This window comes from Diceros bicornis, chromosome 3 (genome assembly GCF_020826845.1).
Source record: "Diceros bicornis minor isolate mBicDic1 chromosome 3, mDicBic1.mat.cur, whole genome shotgun sequence".
NCBI classification, from domain to species: domain Eukaryota; kingdom Metazoa; phylum Chordata; class Mammalia; order Perissodactyla; family Rhinocerotidae; genus Diceros; species Diceros bicornis.
In genome coordinates this window covers 87,627,313-87,646,815 of record NC_080742.1, presented here as the reverse complement: position 1 = coordinate 87,646,815, position 19,503 = coordinate 87,627,313, and the positions used below count along the sequence as shown (strand labels likewise).

General features: G+C 46.0%; 1 protein-coding gene across 2 annotated transcripts in view; it reads left to right on the top strand.

Annotated features, from left to right (window-relative positions):
• Window positions 1-19,110, top strand: part of PARP12 (poly(ADP-ribose) polymerase family member 12) — a 35,930-nt gene extending 16,820 nt beyond the window's left edge. The window contains exons 6-12 of one of the 2 annotated variants that reach the window (XM_058531238.1): window positions 180-375; window positions 4,363-4,504; window positions 7,548-7,644; window positions 13,553-13,628; window positions 15,473-15,603; window positions 16,494-16,645; window positions 18,899-19,110. In XM_058531238.1, the coding sequence (XP_058387221.1) occupies window positions 180-375; window positions 4,363-4,504; window positions 7,548-7,644; window positions 13,553-13,628; window positions 15,473-15,603; window positions 16,494-16,645; window positions 18,899-18,981 (877 nt within the window). In that variant the 3' untranslated portion in view covers window positions 18,982-19,110. Of the gene's footprint in view, window positions 1-179; window positions 376-4,362; window positions 4,505-7,547; window positions 7,645-13,552; window positions 13,629-15,472; window positions 15,604-16,493; window positions 16,646-17,941 lie in introns of both variants that reach the window. The other variant, XM_058531232.1, reaches the window with a different exon arrangement.
• Window positions 19,111-19,503: the final 393 nt, after the last annotated feature.

Below are 19,503 nucleotides of genomic sequence, written 5' to 3'. Positions count from 1 at the left end.
CTGATCTTAAAAAGCAATCCTCCCCTCCCCACCTTGGAAACTTTTTTTTTTTAATGTGCGGATCACATTTACATTCACATCTACCAGCCAGGCATCTAGAAGATCACAGGTGGAAGCTGAGGGGCCTGTGTTCATTTGGCTGGTGGAATTTTCAGTTTACCTCTCATGTTCTTTTGCAGGATCCTATGTGCTGAGTCGGCCAGTAACTTTCACCTTGATTATCTGAACTTTGACTCCATGATGTTTGGTGCTGCCCAGGCTCGTCGCCTCTCCACGGCCTCCTCAGTCACCAGACCTCCACACTTCATTCTCACCACTGACTGGGTTTGGTACTGGATGGATGAATTTGATTCTTGGCAGGAATATGGAAGACAAGTAAGTGTCATGGAAAGAAGGCGAGTATTTCCTCCTGAGGGTCAGTGATGGAGGAGCCATTCCAAACATGAGCAGGCGGATTGTTCTGAGGAGTCCTTGACAGAGCCAGTGATCCCCAGATCCCCTTATGACTCACTCACTTTAAGGGAATTATGGCAAAATTAGATAATTTGGAGTTCATTTGTGTGAGGTTCCATCTTTGAACGATTACCTATCTGTTGGCTCATGAGAACTGAATGAATATAAGTTGTAGTGAGAGCACGTTTCTTCATGGGTTTTGTTAAATGAGGTAGAAAGATGCCTCTTCTACTGTTGAACAGGTAACTCTGGAGCAAGTGCTTGTGTGTGCAGGAGTGTTTGTGTAGCTGTGGAATAAAGTTTAAGGCTTTTCAAAGCTGGCTCTCTGCCTTATCTGTAGCAGTAACTTTACAGAAGGTGGGCAGGTATAAGAAAGTTGACTTATTTCAGGTATTGATTTGGAATCTGGATCGAACAACTGCTGCTGTCAGTTATTTGAAGATGTTCATTGATGGATCAGATTAAAAGGAGGCCCCTGGTCACCTGTAGAGGTACCTGTACAGGGAGGTCACCATTTCTATAGGGACAGCCTCTCCAGAATGAAAATTGGGATATTTGTACTCTTTGTACATTTGTACTCTTCTGGGTTGTGAAAGGCTATATTAAACCTTTAGTTTCTTGTTCTTTTTTGTTTGTTTGTTTTATTTTTTTGTGTGTGAGGAAGATCAGCCCTGAGCTAACATCCATGCTAATCCTCCTCTTTTTGCTGAGGAAGACCGGCTCTGAGCTAACATCTGTAGCCAATCCTCCTCCTTTTTTTTCCCCAAAGCCCCAGTAGATAGTTGTATGTCATAGTTGCACATCCTTCTAGTTGCTGTATGTGGGATGCGGCCTGAGCATGGCCGGACAAGCGGTGCGTCGGTGTGCGCCCGGGATCTGAACTCGGGCCGCCGGTAGCGGAGCGCGCGCACTTAACCGCTAAGCCACGGGGCCGGCCCTAGTTTCTTGTTCTTAACTACACTTAGAATATCTTTTTCTCTGGGGACACTGTCACGTGGGCTGCATGAGGGCAGGAGCTTTGTCTCTGTTTAGCCACTGATGTGTTCTCGTGTCAAGGACAATGCCTGTGCCTAGCAGGTCCTCAGGGCATAGACATTGGCCAGTTGAAGGACAGAGGTATTGTTGCCCCATGCCCACTGGTCAGTTGGACACGGTTACTCTTAGTGGCCTTGAGCCCTCATCTTTCCCCTCCATTTCTTCCAGCACCAGCCTTTCCTCGTCGGCTGCTCCATCCACCCTCTTCCCCGCTCATGTCCCCTTTGTGAGCATCCTGGGAGTTCTTCTGCCTTCCCTGCCATGTGGGTTTGTTCAGGGAGGCTCTCTAGCATCGCTCTCAGTTTGGTCAGGAGCAGGAAGGGAGAGGCTAACGGGCTGGTCATGCTCCGTGAATCGAGCTTACCTGGCGACAACATGGCAGGCGAGAAACACTTAGCAAATGTGACAACCTCTGGTGATCCCTCTGGTGATTCGTCCCTCTTCTGAGGGAGACAAGCTCCCTGGGAGCCGAGTGGGCAACCCAGGAGAAAGTAAGTTTCCGTGGGTAACTTCGCAAACTGGGTCATCACAACTTTGGGGACTGGAGGCCTTTCTCCTCCCAACAACCCACACTTAGGGTTTTCCCCTTTTCTTTTTTATGCTGCTACTCCTTTATTGCAGTATAGTCGGAGTGCATAACCTCATTTAGAACAGGGAGAATCTCTGGGGATGACCTGTATGTGGGTATTATTGACACACCACATGCTGGTGGGTGCACGTGTGCACTTGTGGACTTGGTGGCTTTCAGCTGCATGGTCTCATTTTGTACCATCGGCTGGACCCCCTCATAGGGTGACCTGTCCATTTTAGCTCTTCCTTTCCTACACTCTTCTGGTGTCACCCCATGTTTGGATTTCTTTCTTAGTTTTCTGCTAATTGCCAGTTGAACACAGTTTTCTGTTGCTTCTCAGAAAAGCTGGGTGCTTTGCTGCCTGAGCTTGGAATATACCCCCAAATTTCAAGTCCAAATTGCCTCCACTCTGTATTAATTTCCTAGGGCTGCCATAGAAAAGTACCACAAACTGGGTGGCTTAGAACAACAGTGATTTATTGTCTTACAGTTCTGGAGGCTGGAAATCGAAATCAAGGTGTCCGCAGGGCCTTGCTCCCTCTGAGATCTGTAGGGGAATCCTTTCTTGCCTTTTCCTAGCTTCCGGTGGTTTGCTGGTGATCTTTAGCCTTCTTTGGCTTGTATTTGCATCACTCCAGGCTCTGCCTTGTCATCACATGGCGTTCCCGTGTCTGTCTTAATGTGGCTGTCCTCTTATAAGGACATCGGTCATTTGGATTAGGGCCCACCCTCCTCCTGTATGATCTCATCTTAGCTAATTACATCTGCAATGACTTATTTCCAAATAAGGTCACGTTCTGAGGTACTCAGGGTTAGGACTTCAACATATATATTTTGTGGAGGGACACAATTCAGCCCATAACCTAATCTTGTGTATAAACGTCTTACTGGTCTCAGCCCACTGAATTTTCCTGCATTGAAGTTGACATCCCTGAGGTGTTGGGCTGCAGGATGCATTACCCCAACCTGTATCCTCTTTGGATTATTCTCAACGGCTTCTCAAGTTGATTTACCTTGTGCACTTTCCCCCTTCCTGTGATCTCCTTTGCCGTGATCTAAAAGCCCCACAGTTGCCCGCACCCTTCATACCTGAACAATCCATCCATCTCTGCCTGGAAGGAAAGACCCCCGTTTATTCCTCCACTCACCAGAATCTGACTTCTATTCCCATTACTTGTTTGTCTGATCACTATTCGTGGAGCACCTGCAGGAGATGGGACCCGGCCAGGTAAAGGGCCAGATCCACATCCCATGGCATTTCCAGCCTTCGCCCAGCCTGTTGCCCAGTCTCGCCTCATTCTCCTGGCTTTCTTGCTCCTCTTCTGTCTCCGTCATGGGCTTCTTTTTTCCACTCCCCTTTGTGAATGTTGGGGTTTCTTAAGATCTGGCCCATACCCCTGTTCTTCTGACAGTGGTGGCCACCTGGAGTGATCTCTGCATCTCTGTCTCCAGACCAGATTCCTCTTCAAACTTAAGACTCATGTATCCAGATAGCCACCTGAGATTTCTGCCACACCTTTGCTTTTTTTCCCAGGCACTGTGGTAAGTGCTCTGCATGCCTTATTTTAATTATTTTTCCAGACCTTTGAGGATAGGATGGTACGCGTGTATAATGATATGAGGGTGATTTAAGTTCTGTTATTATTCCTGTTATAGAGTTGAGATAATTAAGGTTCAGAGAGGTTAAAATAACTCGCTGAGGTTATAGAGTAAACAGATTTGGGAGCCAGCATTCAAATTCAGTCCATCCCGAAATCTTAGATGTCCTGTAGGTAATTGGAAAGAGAATGAGGGATCAAAATGGATAATTGAAAAAATAGAAGAGTTCTCCAAGGGACCAGAAAAAGAAAATGAGGGTGAGGCCTGAACTCTGATTCAAGGATGGCAGGAACAAGAATAGATGGAGAAGAGGCAGTGTTGCTCAGGCCATCAGTCAAGCAGCATTTGCGAGTTCACTGTTGGTGTTTCACCTTCATTTAATTGGTTGTATCATCCATTATGAGTAATCTAAATACCCTCTTTTCCATTGCTCCCATCCCACTTATCCTGGTTAACAAGACCCATATTTACTATCTTCATTTTCCCTGGCAGCTTTTAGGAGGCAGTCGTGTCAGCTTCTATTCTGTGCCTCCTGCCACACCCCTGCTCCCTGGCTCTTCCCTCCTCCCTCCTCGACCTCCTCTATGATGTGAATATCCGCTGTGGGCATGTCTGTGGTGTGGTGTGGTGTGGATAGCACTTAGTGTCTTTCTTCATCATTGTAGGTTCTTGCCGTCATGAAGTATCTGGCTTTTCCCTTACAGGGCATGGAGCACCCTGTGACCACTGTCAGCAGCAGCGATTTGGAGAAGGCCTACCTAGCCTACTGTACACCGGGGTCTGATGCCCAGGCAGCCACTCTGAAGTTCCAGGCCGGAAAGCACAAATATGAGTTAGACTTCAGAGGTATTTCCTGACCCACTGCCCTCTCCCAGCAGGGCCTGGCCATCTCTTGGCTCTGCCTTTTCTGCATTAACCCTGGAGAAGCTCCGTATACACACTGAGGACCAGGAAAGAAAAGGGAGGGGTGGTCCCTGCTCCTGAAGTGCAGCCCATCTGGAAGGGAGACAGCCCTGAAAACAGATGATGCCAGCCCAGTGGGATGGAGGAGAAGCTGCCTGGGGGAATGAGGGGAGAGAACCCCGAGGAGGGAACAGGAACCCAAAGTGTGGAGGGTCAGCATGTGTGCAGTGGTGGTTGTCCTGTAGGCCATGGACAAGTCTCGCTGTGTCTGAGGATTAGCCTCAGTCCCTGACAAGTGTCAGCAGTTCTGCTGTGCAGCTCAGCCTCGTCACTCCCCGGCGGGGCAGCATTAATATGTTTTCTGTAGGCGCTTTCAGCCTAGATGGACTGCCAGGTTAACACGTGGTAGACACACACTGTAATTAACAGCTGCTGGGGAGCAGATTTTCGTGTGCTCATGGTGTCTTGAAACTGGGCCTTAAGTGATTTGTCCAGCTTGCCTTGACAGACAGACAGAAGCAGGCCAAACACTTTGGCCGTTCTTCCAGTGGCCGATTTGTGAGGATTTTTTTTTAAGTTTTAGTTTTTCTGTGGCTTCTCTTAAGCCATTTCCACGTGGATTTATCAGTCCAGTCTTATTCAATTTAGTTTTGCCTTTAAATTCACATTTTAAACTCTGAATCCTTGTGATTGTTCAGCACCTTTTAAGGGATTTAAGAGGGCCGTACTTTAAACACAGTTTATCATTTTCTCTATTTTTGTGGACTTTCTGTGTGGAGGGCAGCAAAGTGTATTTGGTGAATTATCCTAAAATCACTTTGCCTGCCTGCTTTTAGCCAGTTGCTTTTGCTTAATGTAGAATCACTGCCCCCTCGATGTGCCCTTCAGAGAACCTAGAAGTTTCTTCTACTCTGCAGTGAGAACTGCCTACCAGCCTTCAGTGTCTGCTGGAGAAAACCAACCGTATGTGAAGTGGTTTGCAGTCTACAGTCTGATAAACACCAGTGCACTAAAGGGGGGACAGTGAGAGATACATGAAGTAATCAAGTCAGGACTGACCTGAAGATCCAGTTGATATAACTAGCACCCGTCTGACTGCTGCTGACAACAGTTGGAAATATTTCTTTTAAGAATATGGAAAATATCAAAACAAATAAACCAGAAATGTCATATGCAGCCTTAACATGCTTAACCTAGGCAGTACCCCCAGAGGACATAACCGAAAGTCAGGAGGAGGTTGGGGAAGAGCACACGCGTGCAGTTCACTGCAAACTGCAGGAAACGTGTGTTCACAGCAGACTGACCCAAGTTCACTTGGATGGGCAGTTCTTTTTTTGTTGTTGCGAGATAACGGTAGCCACAGAACTAGTTTGAGATGAGTTAGCTTCTCCTCTCCCAACCTCACTACTAGGTATAGTGACAACAAGTCTCAGACCCAAGTTTGCCACCCACACTTGGTAACTAAATATTTCTTAGGAAGCAAGTACTTTTAAGAAGCACACACAACAGACCAAATGACTCATTCTGTAGGATCGAGGAAGACTCATCTCTGTCCTTTTAGGGACTCTTGTCCCAAAAGAGTCACTCAAGGCAAATGCCAATATTCCAGAGGCAGAATTCTGTCATCTGTTAGTTGGCCTCAGATGGGCAGAATCCCCAAGGTCAGGGCTTGTTTAAGGACTTAGCTGGTGTATCCTCTTTAAGGGTAGATTAGGGAAAAGGCTTCACTTTGCCCTGTCCACGGGAGAGGAGGGGATGAATCTCGCATATATTTAGCCAGTCCACGTATCTTGAAAACTTTTAATTTCACCAGTGAAAGCTATTTGAGATTCATCACGATGTTAGTCGACAGGCCAATAAAAGCCCATTTAGTATGCTGATTAGCAGAGTATTGATGGGAGGTTGAACAGTGGGTAACAGAAGGGATTATGGTAGCCATGTCTGGATTATGGGCTCCTGATTAGAATGTGGGGGACCACCCAGGAGTGCCCATTCTTGTCGACCATCTGGGCTACAGCATGAGGGACACACACCTAGGTGATCACACAGTGTATGCTCAAATGCAGTAAAGTAAGTTCTGGACATCTACAAATTAATATTAAAATGTTCTTTAAATGAAAAAAAATTGTTTTTATACTTTAAGTGCCGAAAGTAAGAGTTGACAGGGTTTCTTGGTGGTTGGGGATATCTAATCTGACTTGTAGGTATTCTTGACTTTTTAACTTGGGGGGCAGTGTCCCTCTCCCCCAGGATAAATCTGAGGATCTTGGCAGTGGGTGTGGGGCAAGAATTTTGTTTATTAAAGGTGGTACAGGGCCGGCCCTGTGGCTTAGCGGTTAAGTGCGTGCGCTCCGCTGCTGGCGGCCCGGGCTCAATCCCGGGCGCGCACTGACGTACCGCTTCTCCGGCCATGCTGAGGCCGCGTCCGACATACAGCAACTAGAAGGATGTGCAGCTATGACCTACAACTGTCTACTGGGGCTTTTGGGGAAAAAAATAAAGAAAGGAAGAAAGAAAAGAAAGGAAAGAAAAAGAAAGGTGGTACAGGTTTAAAAAGGTTGAGAAATACTGCTATAGAGTCAGTTTAGTCAGACTAAAAAAAAAGTCATAGAAGTAAAATTATTATATTAACTCTAAATCCCACTAGCTCAAGATGTGGTAATTTGGTCTCAGACTGGGCTGAAGCTTTTTTATATCCAAGCTGGGAAAAATTGCTAAGCAAAATAATAGTTTAAACAAGATTGGAAAGAACAATTTAAAAGCACTCAAGTATAATTGATATGTCAATTACTAATCATTCATCTATTCATTAAACCCAGTCTCCTAAGGATACCTATTTTCTTTATGAATATTTGAAATGTGTCAGACTGCCTTATTTTTAGCAGACTGATTCTGGGCTTTACACATTTGGATTAGCTTTCCAGCCCATTTAATTTGTGTTTATAAAACATTGCCATCCTGTGTGTATAAATGTTTTTTTTTCCAGCCTTCGTTCAGAAAAACCTGGCTTATGGTACAGTCAGAAAAGTTTGCCGAAGACCCAAATATGTGTCTCCCCAGGATGTGAAGGTGAAACAAACCTGGTAGGTGTCATTTGGGGAACATGTTACTTAGCGTATGTCAGTTGGGGTGTGCTCTTCCTCTGCTGCAAGTACAGAAAACCTACCCCATACTGGCTAAAGCATTAAAAGGGATTTGTTGGCTCTGTAACTGAATGCTCCAGCACTGTCTGTCTCTGAGTTTTTTGCGCCCTGCCCTCCTCTGTGTATATCTGAATTTTCCTTCACTCAATACCGAAGTGCTGTGTTAATACCCATGTACTATATAAGGGCTGAGAATTCATTAGACTGAAAAATCAATGTACACTTACCACATTTCAAATAGAAGAGTATTAGTGTGTATTATAAAACTATAAAATATAATGTAAATTTATAAAAAGATAAATGTTAGATGTACTGTCATTCTAATGATGATGCAGATGCAATTAATAAAGCATTAAAGTGACAAACGAAACATAAAATAAAGGAAAAAAACCCAAGACACCAAAAAAAATGACATAATTAGATATTTTAACTTTAAGTGTGCCAGTGGTGTTAATGAGTCATGAAGATATTCTCATGCAGATTTTTCCAGAAGCCAAAAAACTTCTTTCTGACTTTAGACTAATTTAGAGAATGGTGAGGAAATAGTAAAATTATCTAATCCTAATATTCTCCCTCTGTTTCAAGTGATTTTATCTTTTGTTTTATAACTTGGAGGAGATCTTTTTAAAACAGTTCTTTGGGTTTTTCTATCTGTTTGTTTTATTTGTAAAGTCAGGTTTTTTTCATGCTTTTTGATTCTAACAAAGCATTTTAGGTTCCTCTTTGCATCATGAATGAATGACAGTTCTAATGCAGGATCCCCTGTAGCAATTTGACTACTGTTATTCACGTTCCACTAGTTGGGAAAGGCTTCGAAGCAGGGAGCAAATTATTCTTGTGGGTGGAAGCTTTGTAATACATAGTTATAAGGCTGCTTGTGATCTGCAAACCAGTCTACACTTGAAGCCAGCTCATCAGTTAATCTTTTCAAGTGGATAATTGAGTCATAGACCTGAATTTTTTTAAATGTTGAAATAATGGAATAACAATGGAATTACACCAATAAAAACCCCTGTATTTCAGTACTTGACTATCGTGGAATACCATAAAACCAAAAACGGATACTGCAGGCACTAACGGGCCAGCTTCATCCTTCCATTATATCACAGGATGGCTGCCAGAAGCCACTAGGGTAGATTCTGGCCTTGTAAGCATTTAGGAGGGGGAGAGGGCCCTCCTGCAGCAGATGGGGACAAATTCTTGAGTTTTGCACTGATCAGACCCCCTCTGAACCAGTAGTGTTTCAGGCTTGGGGCAAGAGTGATGGGATTGGAGCTGGAGGAGGGGTCAGTTCTCTCCAAACCGCACAGCCACATAATGGGGGAGGGCAACCTGGGTGGTGAGAGGTACCAGAGTGCCCATTACAGTTGGGTGTGTCACAGCCTATGCTGGGACTTGAGCAGTTGTTGCTGTTGCCACTTACACCTTCCATTAGCTGGAGAAGTCTGGCTCATTTCTGTTTCGTGGAGAACTGAGAGTGTTGCTGCTGGTTCTTTTACAGTTTCACAGATGGATTTTAGCGGCTGTGTTTGTGGAGCACGGCAAGGTCATTTAAAGAAGAGTTGATAGAAGCTAGAGGGAAAAGGTACTATCAATCCAAGAACATCGAGTGCCTTGGGAGTCAGGTCCTGGGGTTTCCCCTCCCTGTTTCCTTGAAGCCAAATGTGCCTGCCTTTCTCTCTTTTTAATTAAAATTTAATTTCGACTAGGTGTAAAACATTTACAGATTTAAAAGCCTCAACTATAGAAAAAGGTATACTCAGTAGTCAGCATCCTCCTGCGTGTTGGCTCCACCCTGTTTCCACGGTGGGTAGCCATTTTCATTAGTTTCTAGTTTATCTTTACTGTGTTTCTTTTTGTAAAAATGAGCAAATGCTTATACATAAAAGTGTTTTTTTTTTTTTTTTGTGAGGAGATCAGCCCTGAGCTAACATCCGCCAATCCTCCTCTTTTTTTTGCTGAGGAAGATGGCCCTGGGCTAACATCTGTGCCTATCTTCCTCCACTTTATATGGGACGCCGCCACAGCATGGCTTACCAAGCAGTGCGTTGGTGCGCGCCCGGGATCCGAACCAGCGAACCCTGGGCCGCCGCAGCGGAGCGCACGCGCTTAACCGCTTGCGCCACCGGGCCAGCCCCATAAAAGTGTTTTCTAATTTCCCTTTTCTTGCACTAAAGGTAACATTTATATGTACTGTTCTGTACACCTTTTCTTTTTCATTTAAAAATAATTACTCCACTTCAGTGCAGTGAAGTCTTCGGAACTCTGTTTCTGTCTTCATGGTTCACCATCATGTGTATGTCCCCTAGTTTATTTAATCTGTCCCCTTTGGAGGGATGTTTTGTGTTGTTTTTGATCTTTGGCTGTTACAAGTGTAATGCCACACTGGGCCATCTGGTGTCCGTGCTGTTTCATACTTGTGGGGATGGGTCATCGGGTTAGAGTGCTGGAAGGTAAGTGCCGGTTCCTCTTCGTGGGGTTGTGCAGTCATGCACTCACCCCAGGACGCATGAGGTGCGTGTTTCCTCAGTCTTGTTGCCAGAACGGGTTGTCAGGCTCTTGGACTTTTGCCGGTCTCATCGGAGGGAGAGGGTGTATCAGTGTATTTTAAATTGCTCTCTCTCCTGGATGAGGTTTAATATTTTTTCCCAACATGTAATGGCCATTCGCCTTTTTTTTTCTGTGGACTGTTTGTCTTTTTGTCCATTTTTCTATCAACTTTTTGGTATTTTTCTTAAATATTAAGAGCCTTTTATCTATTAGGGAGATCAGCCCTCAGTTTCTTATATGCATTGCAAATATTTTCTCTTGGTTTGTTATTTGCCTTGTGGTTTTGCTTATGAAGTATTTTGCTGTGCAGAAATATTTATTTTTTACTTTATTTTTTTAGCTAAATGTATCAGTCTCTTCTAAGTATTGCTTCTGGATTTAGAGTTTTGGTTAACTGTGACTGCTCCTATTGCCTAAAGTTATTTTTGATTCTTTCTCTATCTAGAGCCTACCCTAGGCACAGTTTGGAAAAATCTGTCTGTCTGTCTCCTTTCTGAGACTGGATCTCTTTTGTCGTCACTGTGACTTAGTCTTCAGGGGACCACAAGCAGATACCATATGTCAGAAATAAACATGATTAATTTGGTCAAATTCAGACTAAGTTATGAGTGACTGAAGATCTCCCTGCTCTGTAACCTGAGAGTCACACACGTTGATGCAGTGAAGTGCTCGGTTCTTCCCTCTGACCCGTGTGATGGTAGCTGGTTGTCATAACTCCAGCAGGCAAGTCTGCTTGGGCCCCCGTGGCCAACCTGGACTCTTGGGGTGGGTCAGTTTCAGAAACAGCTTCTCTCTTTACACAATTAACAGGATTACAGAGTATGATCTCCATATTCAGAAGTCATAATACAGGAGTTTCACGTAAAGTTTGAAACAGCGTTTACACATAGGTATCTGGTTTAGTTCCTTAGTGTCCTTCCATCCTCCATGAAAATGTTTTATTCATGTGATTGGGTCATATTTTTATTTTCTTACCTTCTTGGGGATATTTTTTGTTGTTTCATTTTTTTCTCCTCTACTTGTTTGGAAGTTATACACTGTATTACTATTTTTTTTTAAAGGCCACACCAGAAATTATAGCATGTGTTCTTCACTTAGGTATAAGTCAGTCAATATCTTTGCCCTCCCATCAGCTAATATAAGGACCTTCATGTACTTTATTCCATTTACCTTCCTCTGGACTTGTTTTTTTTTTTAAACTTCATGAGACCCTGTTATTTTAAATTTACTCACATTTTAAAATTGCTCACATTGGTATTTTGCCCTCAGTCCTAAAAGATATTTTCATTCTTGGAACGCTGAAGATACGACTCCACTGTCCTCTGGCTTCCATTGCTGCTTTTGAAAGTGAACTGTTAGTCTAACTGGCGCTTCTTTTCTAGAATCACTCTTTTTTCCTCTGGCTACTTTTAAGACTTTCTGTTGGTCTTGGTGTTATGCACTCTCACTGTGGTATGTCTGCGTAGGTGTTTTTATTTATCCTCTTGGAGAGTTTTTGGGCTTCTTAAACCTGTGAGTTGGTGTGTCTCATTAGTTCTCTTTGAAAATTGCCTCCACCCTGTTCTTGCTCTTCTCTTTCTGGAGCTTCACTTAGGCTTTGAGGAGATTCCGGCCTTCTCAGTCGCTTCTCCACAATTCAGCTTTCCCCACATTTTCTATCTCCTTATTGCTCTGGGCTGCAGTCTGGATAATTTCACTTCCCATATCTTTCAGCTCACTCATTCTCTCCTCAGGTGGTCTAATTTGCTAATAATCCTGTGTATTGAATTTTTACTATCAAGGATTGTATTTTTCATTTCTACAAGTTCTATTTGGTTCTTTTTCAAATCCTACAGATCTTTTTATAGTTTTCTGTTCTTTGCATATGTTTTTAAAGTTTGTCTTTTATTTCTTTATTTTTTAAATAATTTTATTTATTCATTTTTTTTCCCCAAAGCCCCAGTAGATAGTTGTATGTCATAGCTGCACATCCTTCTAGTTGCTGCATATGGGATGCGGCCTCAGCATGGCTGGAGAAGCGGTGCGTCTGTGCGCGCCCCAGACCCGAACCTGGGCCGCCAGCATCGAAGCGCACGCACTTAACCGCTAAGCCATGGGGCTGGCCCTATTTCTTTAAACATAGAAAAAATAGTTGTTGTTTTATAGTATGCCTGATAATCTCAACATCTTAAGTCTTCATGGATCTGTTTCTGGCTATTCATGCTTGTGGGACCTTGCTTAGTTATGTTTAAACTGTGCCATTTTCCTAGGAAAGTTATTTGCGGGAGTTCTTTGAGGCTTAGGATGAAGATACATGTCTCATGCCAGCAGAAACAGGAGGTAGATCTGTTGTAGGAAAAACAGGGCATTCTGAAACAGAGTAGGAATGATTTGGAATTACAGCTTCATAGTCCTTGTTCCTAAACCTTTTGGGCCACATGTGTTTTAGAACTCAGTTTATATTTATTTTTATTTTTACAAAGATCATGTGGTGCTTGTATTATGTGACATCCTGTAATTAAACATGCTAATATTTCTGCAGTAAAAAGTATAGTCACTTCAAGAAGGATATATAGAGACCACAAGTAGCATCTTAGCAGTTTAAGTTAAATTTCTACTGCCAAATGAGTTTTGACATCCATTTTATGTTTTTAAAAAATATTTTTGAGTGCAATTAGACATCATTGAAGCTGTTTTTTTTCCTTTTCTTTTTCTTTCTTTTTTTTTTTTTTTTGGTGAGGAAGATTAGCCCTGAGCTAACATCCGATGCCAATCCTCCTCTTTTTTTGCTGAGGAAGATTGGCCCTGGGCTAACATCCGTGCCTGTCTTCCTCTACTTTATATGGTATGCCGCCACAGCATGGCTTGTCGAGTGGTGTGTCGGTCTGTGCCTGGGATCCAAACCTGCGAACCCCGGGCCACCGAAGTGGAGTGCACGAACTTAACTGCTATGCCACCAGGCTAGCCTCCCACCATTGAGGCTCTTTTTAATAAAAGTTTCAGAGCTCTTTGAATTTCAAGATTGTGGATAAGGGTTTGTGTGTGCTGCTTTATTAGATGCTCTCTCCCTTCTGTGCAGGAGTTGGGATCTAGGTGAGAAATGGATCCCTCACGCATCATTGTTTTGGTTTTGGTTTTGGCCACACAGGCAAAGATAAAAGTGCTCTCACATGGTGGTTAGTGTGGTTATGTGCTTCCTTGCCTTCTCCTCACGTTTACAAAATGATACGCTGAGACTAAAGATGTGGAGGCCACCTTTTGATAGATATGCTTATGTCTGAGAACAAAATGTCTCAGTGTTTTTGTTTACATTTTGTAGCAGCGTCAGGCTTCAAGGTCCAAAGAGCTTCCCAGACCATTGGGACCCTTCAGCCCTGCCGGACCCCGGCTTTAAGGTATGGAACTCGTGCTGCCTCGGACTGGGGAGGACCGTGTTCCTAGATATAGGTGAGCGTGAGCGATTGTGCTGTTTCCTCTACCACTGAAGAGCTCAGGGAAGAGGGCAGAGGTGTGTGTGGGGTTTTGTTTTTTTTCAGGTCTTGGGGATTTTAAGGCTGGATGACCACCCAGGAGATGGCTGTGGCCCTGAGGGGAGAGGATGTATTGTGGATGGAGGACAGTGAACTGGAAATTTTCTGGAGAGGGCAGAAAAAAGGAGCTTAAGAACTGCTTAGCCAATAAATATTAGTTTTAATAAGCAAGAAAAGGAAAAGAAACCAGGGGGGAGGATTAGAGTATGGTGAGGGATATCTCTAGGGGCAGTTGCTGTTGGAAGGTGCTAGATCCTAGACGACAAGAAGAGGAATAGTCAATTGAACAGTTCATTTAGGGCCTGCCAGCTAATGGGAGCTACACTGAGTTTGGTAGAGTATTCAAGCCAAGTCTGATGCTGCCCGTCTGTGGGGGGTGCTTGGACTGACCTCTGATGGCTGGCTTCCTGCCCGGCACTGTGCACACCGGCCTTTACAACATGGCAGTCTCTGCCCTGGAGAACTCATCTTGTCAAGTTGTACAAAGCACACACACACACCCACTGCACCAGCAGGATATGCGACGAGCTGGGCAAGCTCAGACAGCACCCCTCGGGCGTCAGAGGAGGAGGCGACCATATTGAGGGGATCAGGGCAGGTGTCACTGGGTCCACACCTAAACAGTGGCTTGGTGCTTATACAGGCAGAGGTGGGAGAAGAACATACAGGTTGGTGGAAACTGCATGGGGGAGGACCCCAGGTTAGTATCTCGGGTGGAGGGCATGCATAGACGCGGGAGAGCAGGAGAGAGGTCAGGGTTGTGCTGTGGAGAGCCTTAGTCATGGAGCCGAGCTGCAGGCTGTGACAGGTGTGGGAGCCCCCGACAGTTTCTGGTCTGGGAGGGGTGGGGCTGGTTCCATACTTGAGGGAGAGGAGTTTGGGGTCCTCCTGTGGGATGGGAGCAGGGAAACCAGAGTCTGAATTTGAGTTACAGAGACCCATGGACATTCACATTGAGCTCTGATCATTTAGGGTCTTTGCAGGGGGTGGGTGAGGTGTTTATTATAAGGCTGCACTCTGCGTGGGGTAGGGGATGGTATAGAGGGAGTTCCCAGAGATCCCCAAACAGGCTGTCATTGGGGCAGGCCTCTTGGAGCCAGGAATAGGGAGGCTGGTTGGGTGCAGGCTGCAACTGCTTTGTGGATTGTCCCTCCGTGATGGTCAGCGGCTCTTGGTCAGGGGCTCCTCCTGGCTCGTCGGGAGTGTTGCTTCCCGGAGCTGACACTAAGGAAGAGGCGGGCTCAGCTGGGAGGGACACAGCGGCCAGGCTTCTGAGTTGCAGTGTGCCCATTTGCCAGGCTGGCCTCGCCCTCAGTACTGCTGCCCATGAGCCCGAACCTGCTTTGCTGGGTTTGCCCCCTCCCTACCAAATGTGCGTGTTCTGCATTTATTGACACCGATGCTGTGGTCTTGTAGACTATGTAATCTGCGTTTTGTGGGATCAGAAGGAGAGACACCCAGGATGGTACTGGTGTAAGCCTCACATCCTGTCCTTCTTGTGGTTTCACAGTAAACAGGAGGGAAGTGACCACAAATTGCACATGTCCTGCACCTGGAGACGCTACACCCCGGGGCAAAGGAGAGGGTGGTCATCACTGTCTGGGCTTCCTTCCTTCTACAGTTCTAGCATTTATGAGCAACCTTGGGAAGGGATTGATCTGTATTCCACACTTGGATGATAATGTGGTAAAAATATTTGCCCCTTGCAGCGGATTGCCCTCAGTTCTTCCTCAGAGGAGTATCAGAAGGTCTGGAACCTCTTTAACAACACACTGCCTTTCTGCTTCATTCAGAAGATCGAGCGAGTCCAGAATCTGGCCCTCTGGGAAGTCTACCAGTGGTGCGTTGGGGGCTCGCTCTTGGTGGGCTGGTTACTCTTTCCCCTCAGACGCACACACAGTAGGCTAGCTGCTTACCAAACGGGCCCCGGGCTTCAGGGACAACCCGAGATAGCAGCCACTGCTGGTCCAGTGCTGCTGCAGTCGGGAGCTGTGTCATTGCTTTCCTGTCTTATCTCATCATCTTTATAGCTTAGTGCTGACATATCCCTTCAGAGGGGACTGAGGCTTCCCTGGTGACAAAGCCAGCACTCGCACTTGTGTGCTCTGCTTCCCTGCCTGAAGGTTGAGGAGATGGGAAAGTACAAGCCACCCACACCGTTAGCCCTGGGCATATAAACTAGCATCCTGACAGCCAGAGAGCAGGGGCCTTATTCTGTGCCTGAGGACTGGCACGTGCTTGGGCACCCAGGCACTTGTCCATATCGGGAGGAGATCTGCAGCAGGTCACGGTGGGCCTGGGGTCCTGCTGACCTGTCCTCACAAGAGGTTAGACAGTGTCATCTGTACTCTGGGCCCAGTGATGAAATCAGGGTAACTTAAGGAGTGAGGAGAAGGATGGCTTCCACCGAGCATCCTCCAGCTCCTCTGGCTGAGCTCCACAGGGGATCACAGTGGTGGGGAAGAAGCACCCTTGCCTTCCAAGAGCTCATCTGCTTTGGGAGTTCAAGGAGCTGCTGGAGTCCTAGAGCTATGGAAAGAAAGGCTTCCCTTTGCTTTTCTCCACCTTCTTTCCCATTCCCTGGCCTGTGGCTGGAGTCCCGTGGGCCTGGACCTGCATCTCCTCGTCTCCTGATACTTCTAATAAAATATGTTTTCTTGGGTCGGGTAGCCTGCATTTGGCAGCAAGCTCCTTCTGCTTCCAGCACACATTCCTCTCCCGTGTTTCTAGGCAAAAAGGGCAGATGCAGAAGAGAAACGGAGGGAAGACGGTAGATGAGAGGCAGCTATTCCACGGCACCAGCGCCAGTTTCGTTGATGCCATTTGCCAGCAGAACTTTGACTGGCGGATCTGCGGTCTTCATGGCACATCCTATGGCAAGGGTAAGGGCGAGGGCCAGAACCAAGCCTTGCTGCCCAGGTTCTGGGAAACCGTTTTAAAGCAAATGGATGGAGGGCCTGGGGGGACCCAGTGTAAGTGAAAACCCAGTTCAGACTCAGTGAGCAATGGCCCTGGGCCCTCTGCGGGGTGCCAGCTGGCCATACCCTCACTCGCACTCCTCAGTGTGCATTCAGGAGCCTGACCCAAGGTTTGAGCAGGGGCCTCCTTGCTTAGGCTGGGGTTTGCTTCCCTGAGAGATAGGCCTGCATCCCTGTGGAGAGAGGCCCTGGGAGATGGTGAGCACGGGTCGGGAGAAGAAAGGGGTGCCTTTTAGCCCTGAGCCAGGTCCCCAGACCATGCCTGCGCTGTTTTGTTAGAATAGAAATCTGAACACCTCTGATACACTCATGGTACTATGTCATGCAAGTTGTGAGTTATGAGTGTTTTCGTGTCTCTTAGTTTTAAATTTTATTTAGAAATAATTTCAAACTCACCAGAAGGGTGCAAAAATAATATAAAAAAACTCTTGCATGAGTTTTACCTTGATTCATCAGTATTAACATTTTGCCACATTGGCTTTATTATCCTCCCTCTATTTTTTTCCGAATCATTTGCAAGTAGGTGGCATATATCCTGCCCCTTCACCCTTTAACAGCTCCCAGGAATGAGAACATTACCTTCTGTAACCATGCCGTGGCTACTAAAGTGAGGAAATCTCATAACAGTGTGATACTGTAATCAGCTCTCCCTATTCCAGTCCCATCAGTTGTCTGTCCGTCAGCCTGAATCCCATGTGGCGATGGCTGTGGGCTCTAGGTGGACGAGAGCCGGCAGTAGGTTGTGAATCCGAATGTACAGGTGGCAGCTTCCAGCTCAGGTTCCCATTTGACAAGGTTCATAATTTTATACGTTGGGCTGCCAGGGTCTACAGAGTGATTCCATATGTGGGATCTTGGTCACTTTCCGCACCAACCCTATGAGGTTGGGCATGACAGCCCCATTTTATAGCTGAGGAAACTGAGGTTTAGGGGGTTAAGTAGTGAGATGCCCAGAAACCTTTAGGATTTGGGTGACAGATTTGGAACTTGAAGGGAGTTTTCTGTCTGGAGTTGGGTGACCCCTCTGATGCCCTTCACGAGGGAAAGGCTGGAGAAATGGGAGAAGAGGGAGGAAGGAAATACAGTGATGGAGGAGCAGAGGCCATTGGCATTGCCTGGTTGGCAGGACTCTGGAGCCTCCCCTTCCTGGCTGTGGGCTGTCCTCTCGGTGCCCAGCTGAGCCCGTGCTTGTCCTTACAGGAAGCTACTTTGCCCGAGACGCTGCGTATTCTCACCACTACAGCAAATCTGACACGAAGTCCCACATGATGTTTCTGGCTCGGGTGCTGGTGGGCGAGTTCACCCGGGGCAACTCCTCCTTTGTCCGCCCCCCGGCCAGAGAGGGCCAGAGCAACGTCTTCTATGACAGCTGTGTGAACAGCATGTCCGACCCCTCCATCTTCGTGATCTTCGAGAAATACCAGGTCTACCCGGAGTATGTCATCCAGTACACCACCTCTGACAAGCCTACGGCCGGGGCCTCCGCCCTGCTCTCCATAGCGTCTTTCTTTGGCAGCCGGTAGTGAGCACAGGAGGATGTTTTTTATGCCGTTCAGGCTTGTCTTCCTTGAAATAGCTATTTGGGAAAGTTTTTTTTTTTTTTTTTTTTTTTAAACAAACTTTTAATGAACTGTTTGTTGACTTCCCGATGAAGTTACATTCTTAATCTCTTGCTGACAATAGTTTTCACTTTTAAGTCACTTTTGGGCTTGCTAGTGGACTAACCAGTAGTGATTATAGGTGAGCCCGTTATTGCTTTTTACTAGTGGGTTGAAGTTTTATTTTTTACTCTCTTTGTTGACTTTGCTGCTGATTGGCACCAGGCACAGAGTTTCCAGGTAGTGTTTTATGGATTGGTTTTAATTTTTAAGAGTTTATCTCTCCAATGATTCGGTTTTTCACAGTCTCGGTGGCATCTTGTTTTATTTTTTGTCAGAATGACACAGTAGCAATCAGTATATGGAAACCTATATTGTGGGCCTAGGGAGGCACAGTCACTGTGGCTGTTGCTTTGGCTCTAATCCAGGTGACTCTTCTGCTGCCTCTCCTGGGCTTCTGGCCTTGGAATTGGCCCATATATCACATTGTTAGAACAAGTGGCTACTGTGTGATGTCATTGAGTCCTTGTCTGTTTCCCTTTGTCCTGGTTGCGGTTAGTGTCATCCAGAGGAAGCACATTCACCCTGGCCAGTGACGTGGATGAGTGGCTCCCCCTGAGGACCTCCAGGCTTGGCCCATGAATGCCATCCCTGCACCTCCTAAGTGCACTGGACACCCCCTGAATATGGGTTTTATGTCCCCATGAGATTTGAATATCTGTGCTGCAAATGTCACAACAGAGTATGGAAATAAAAGAATATTTGTCTGAAGTGGGTGATGACTGCAGCTCTTTCTTCAACATCTGTTTATTGAGCACCCGTGGGGTACAGGCACTTTTCTGGGTGTCAGGATATAACAGAGCCCCCTTTACTGCCCTGGGTGGGCGCTGAGTGTGGATTTATCATGAAGCTGATGAAGCTGAAGTTTTAGGGCCCCTCACTTGCTGGGGCCTCTTCCATGGCCCTAGCTGTATGGTCACATGATCATATGTTTCAGTTAAATTTGCAGAAGATACGTATGTGTATTTTTTTCTTTCACTCAATTCATATAAATTCCAAGCCCCACACAGCCCAGATTCACTATTGGGAAAAGGGTGTTGTGGACACAGCGGGTGGATGTGTCTGTGTGTGCCCTCCACCCCAGCAGTTTATCGGAGTCTGTCT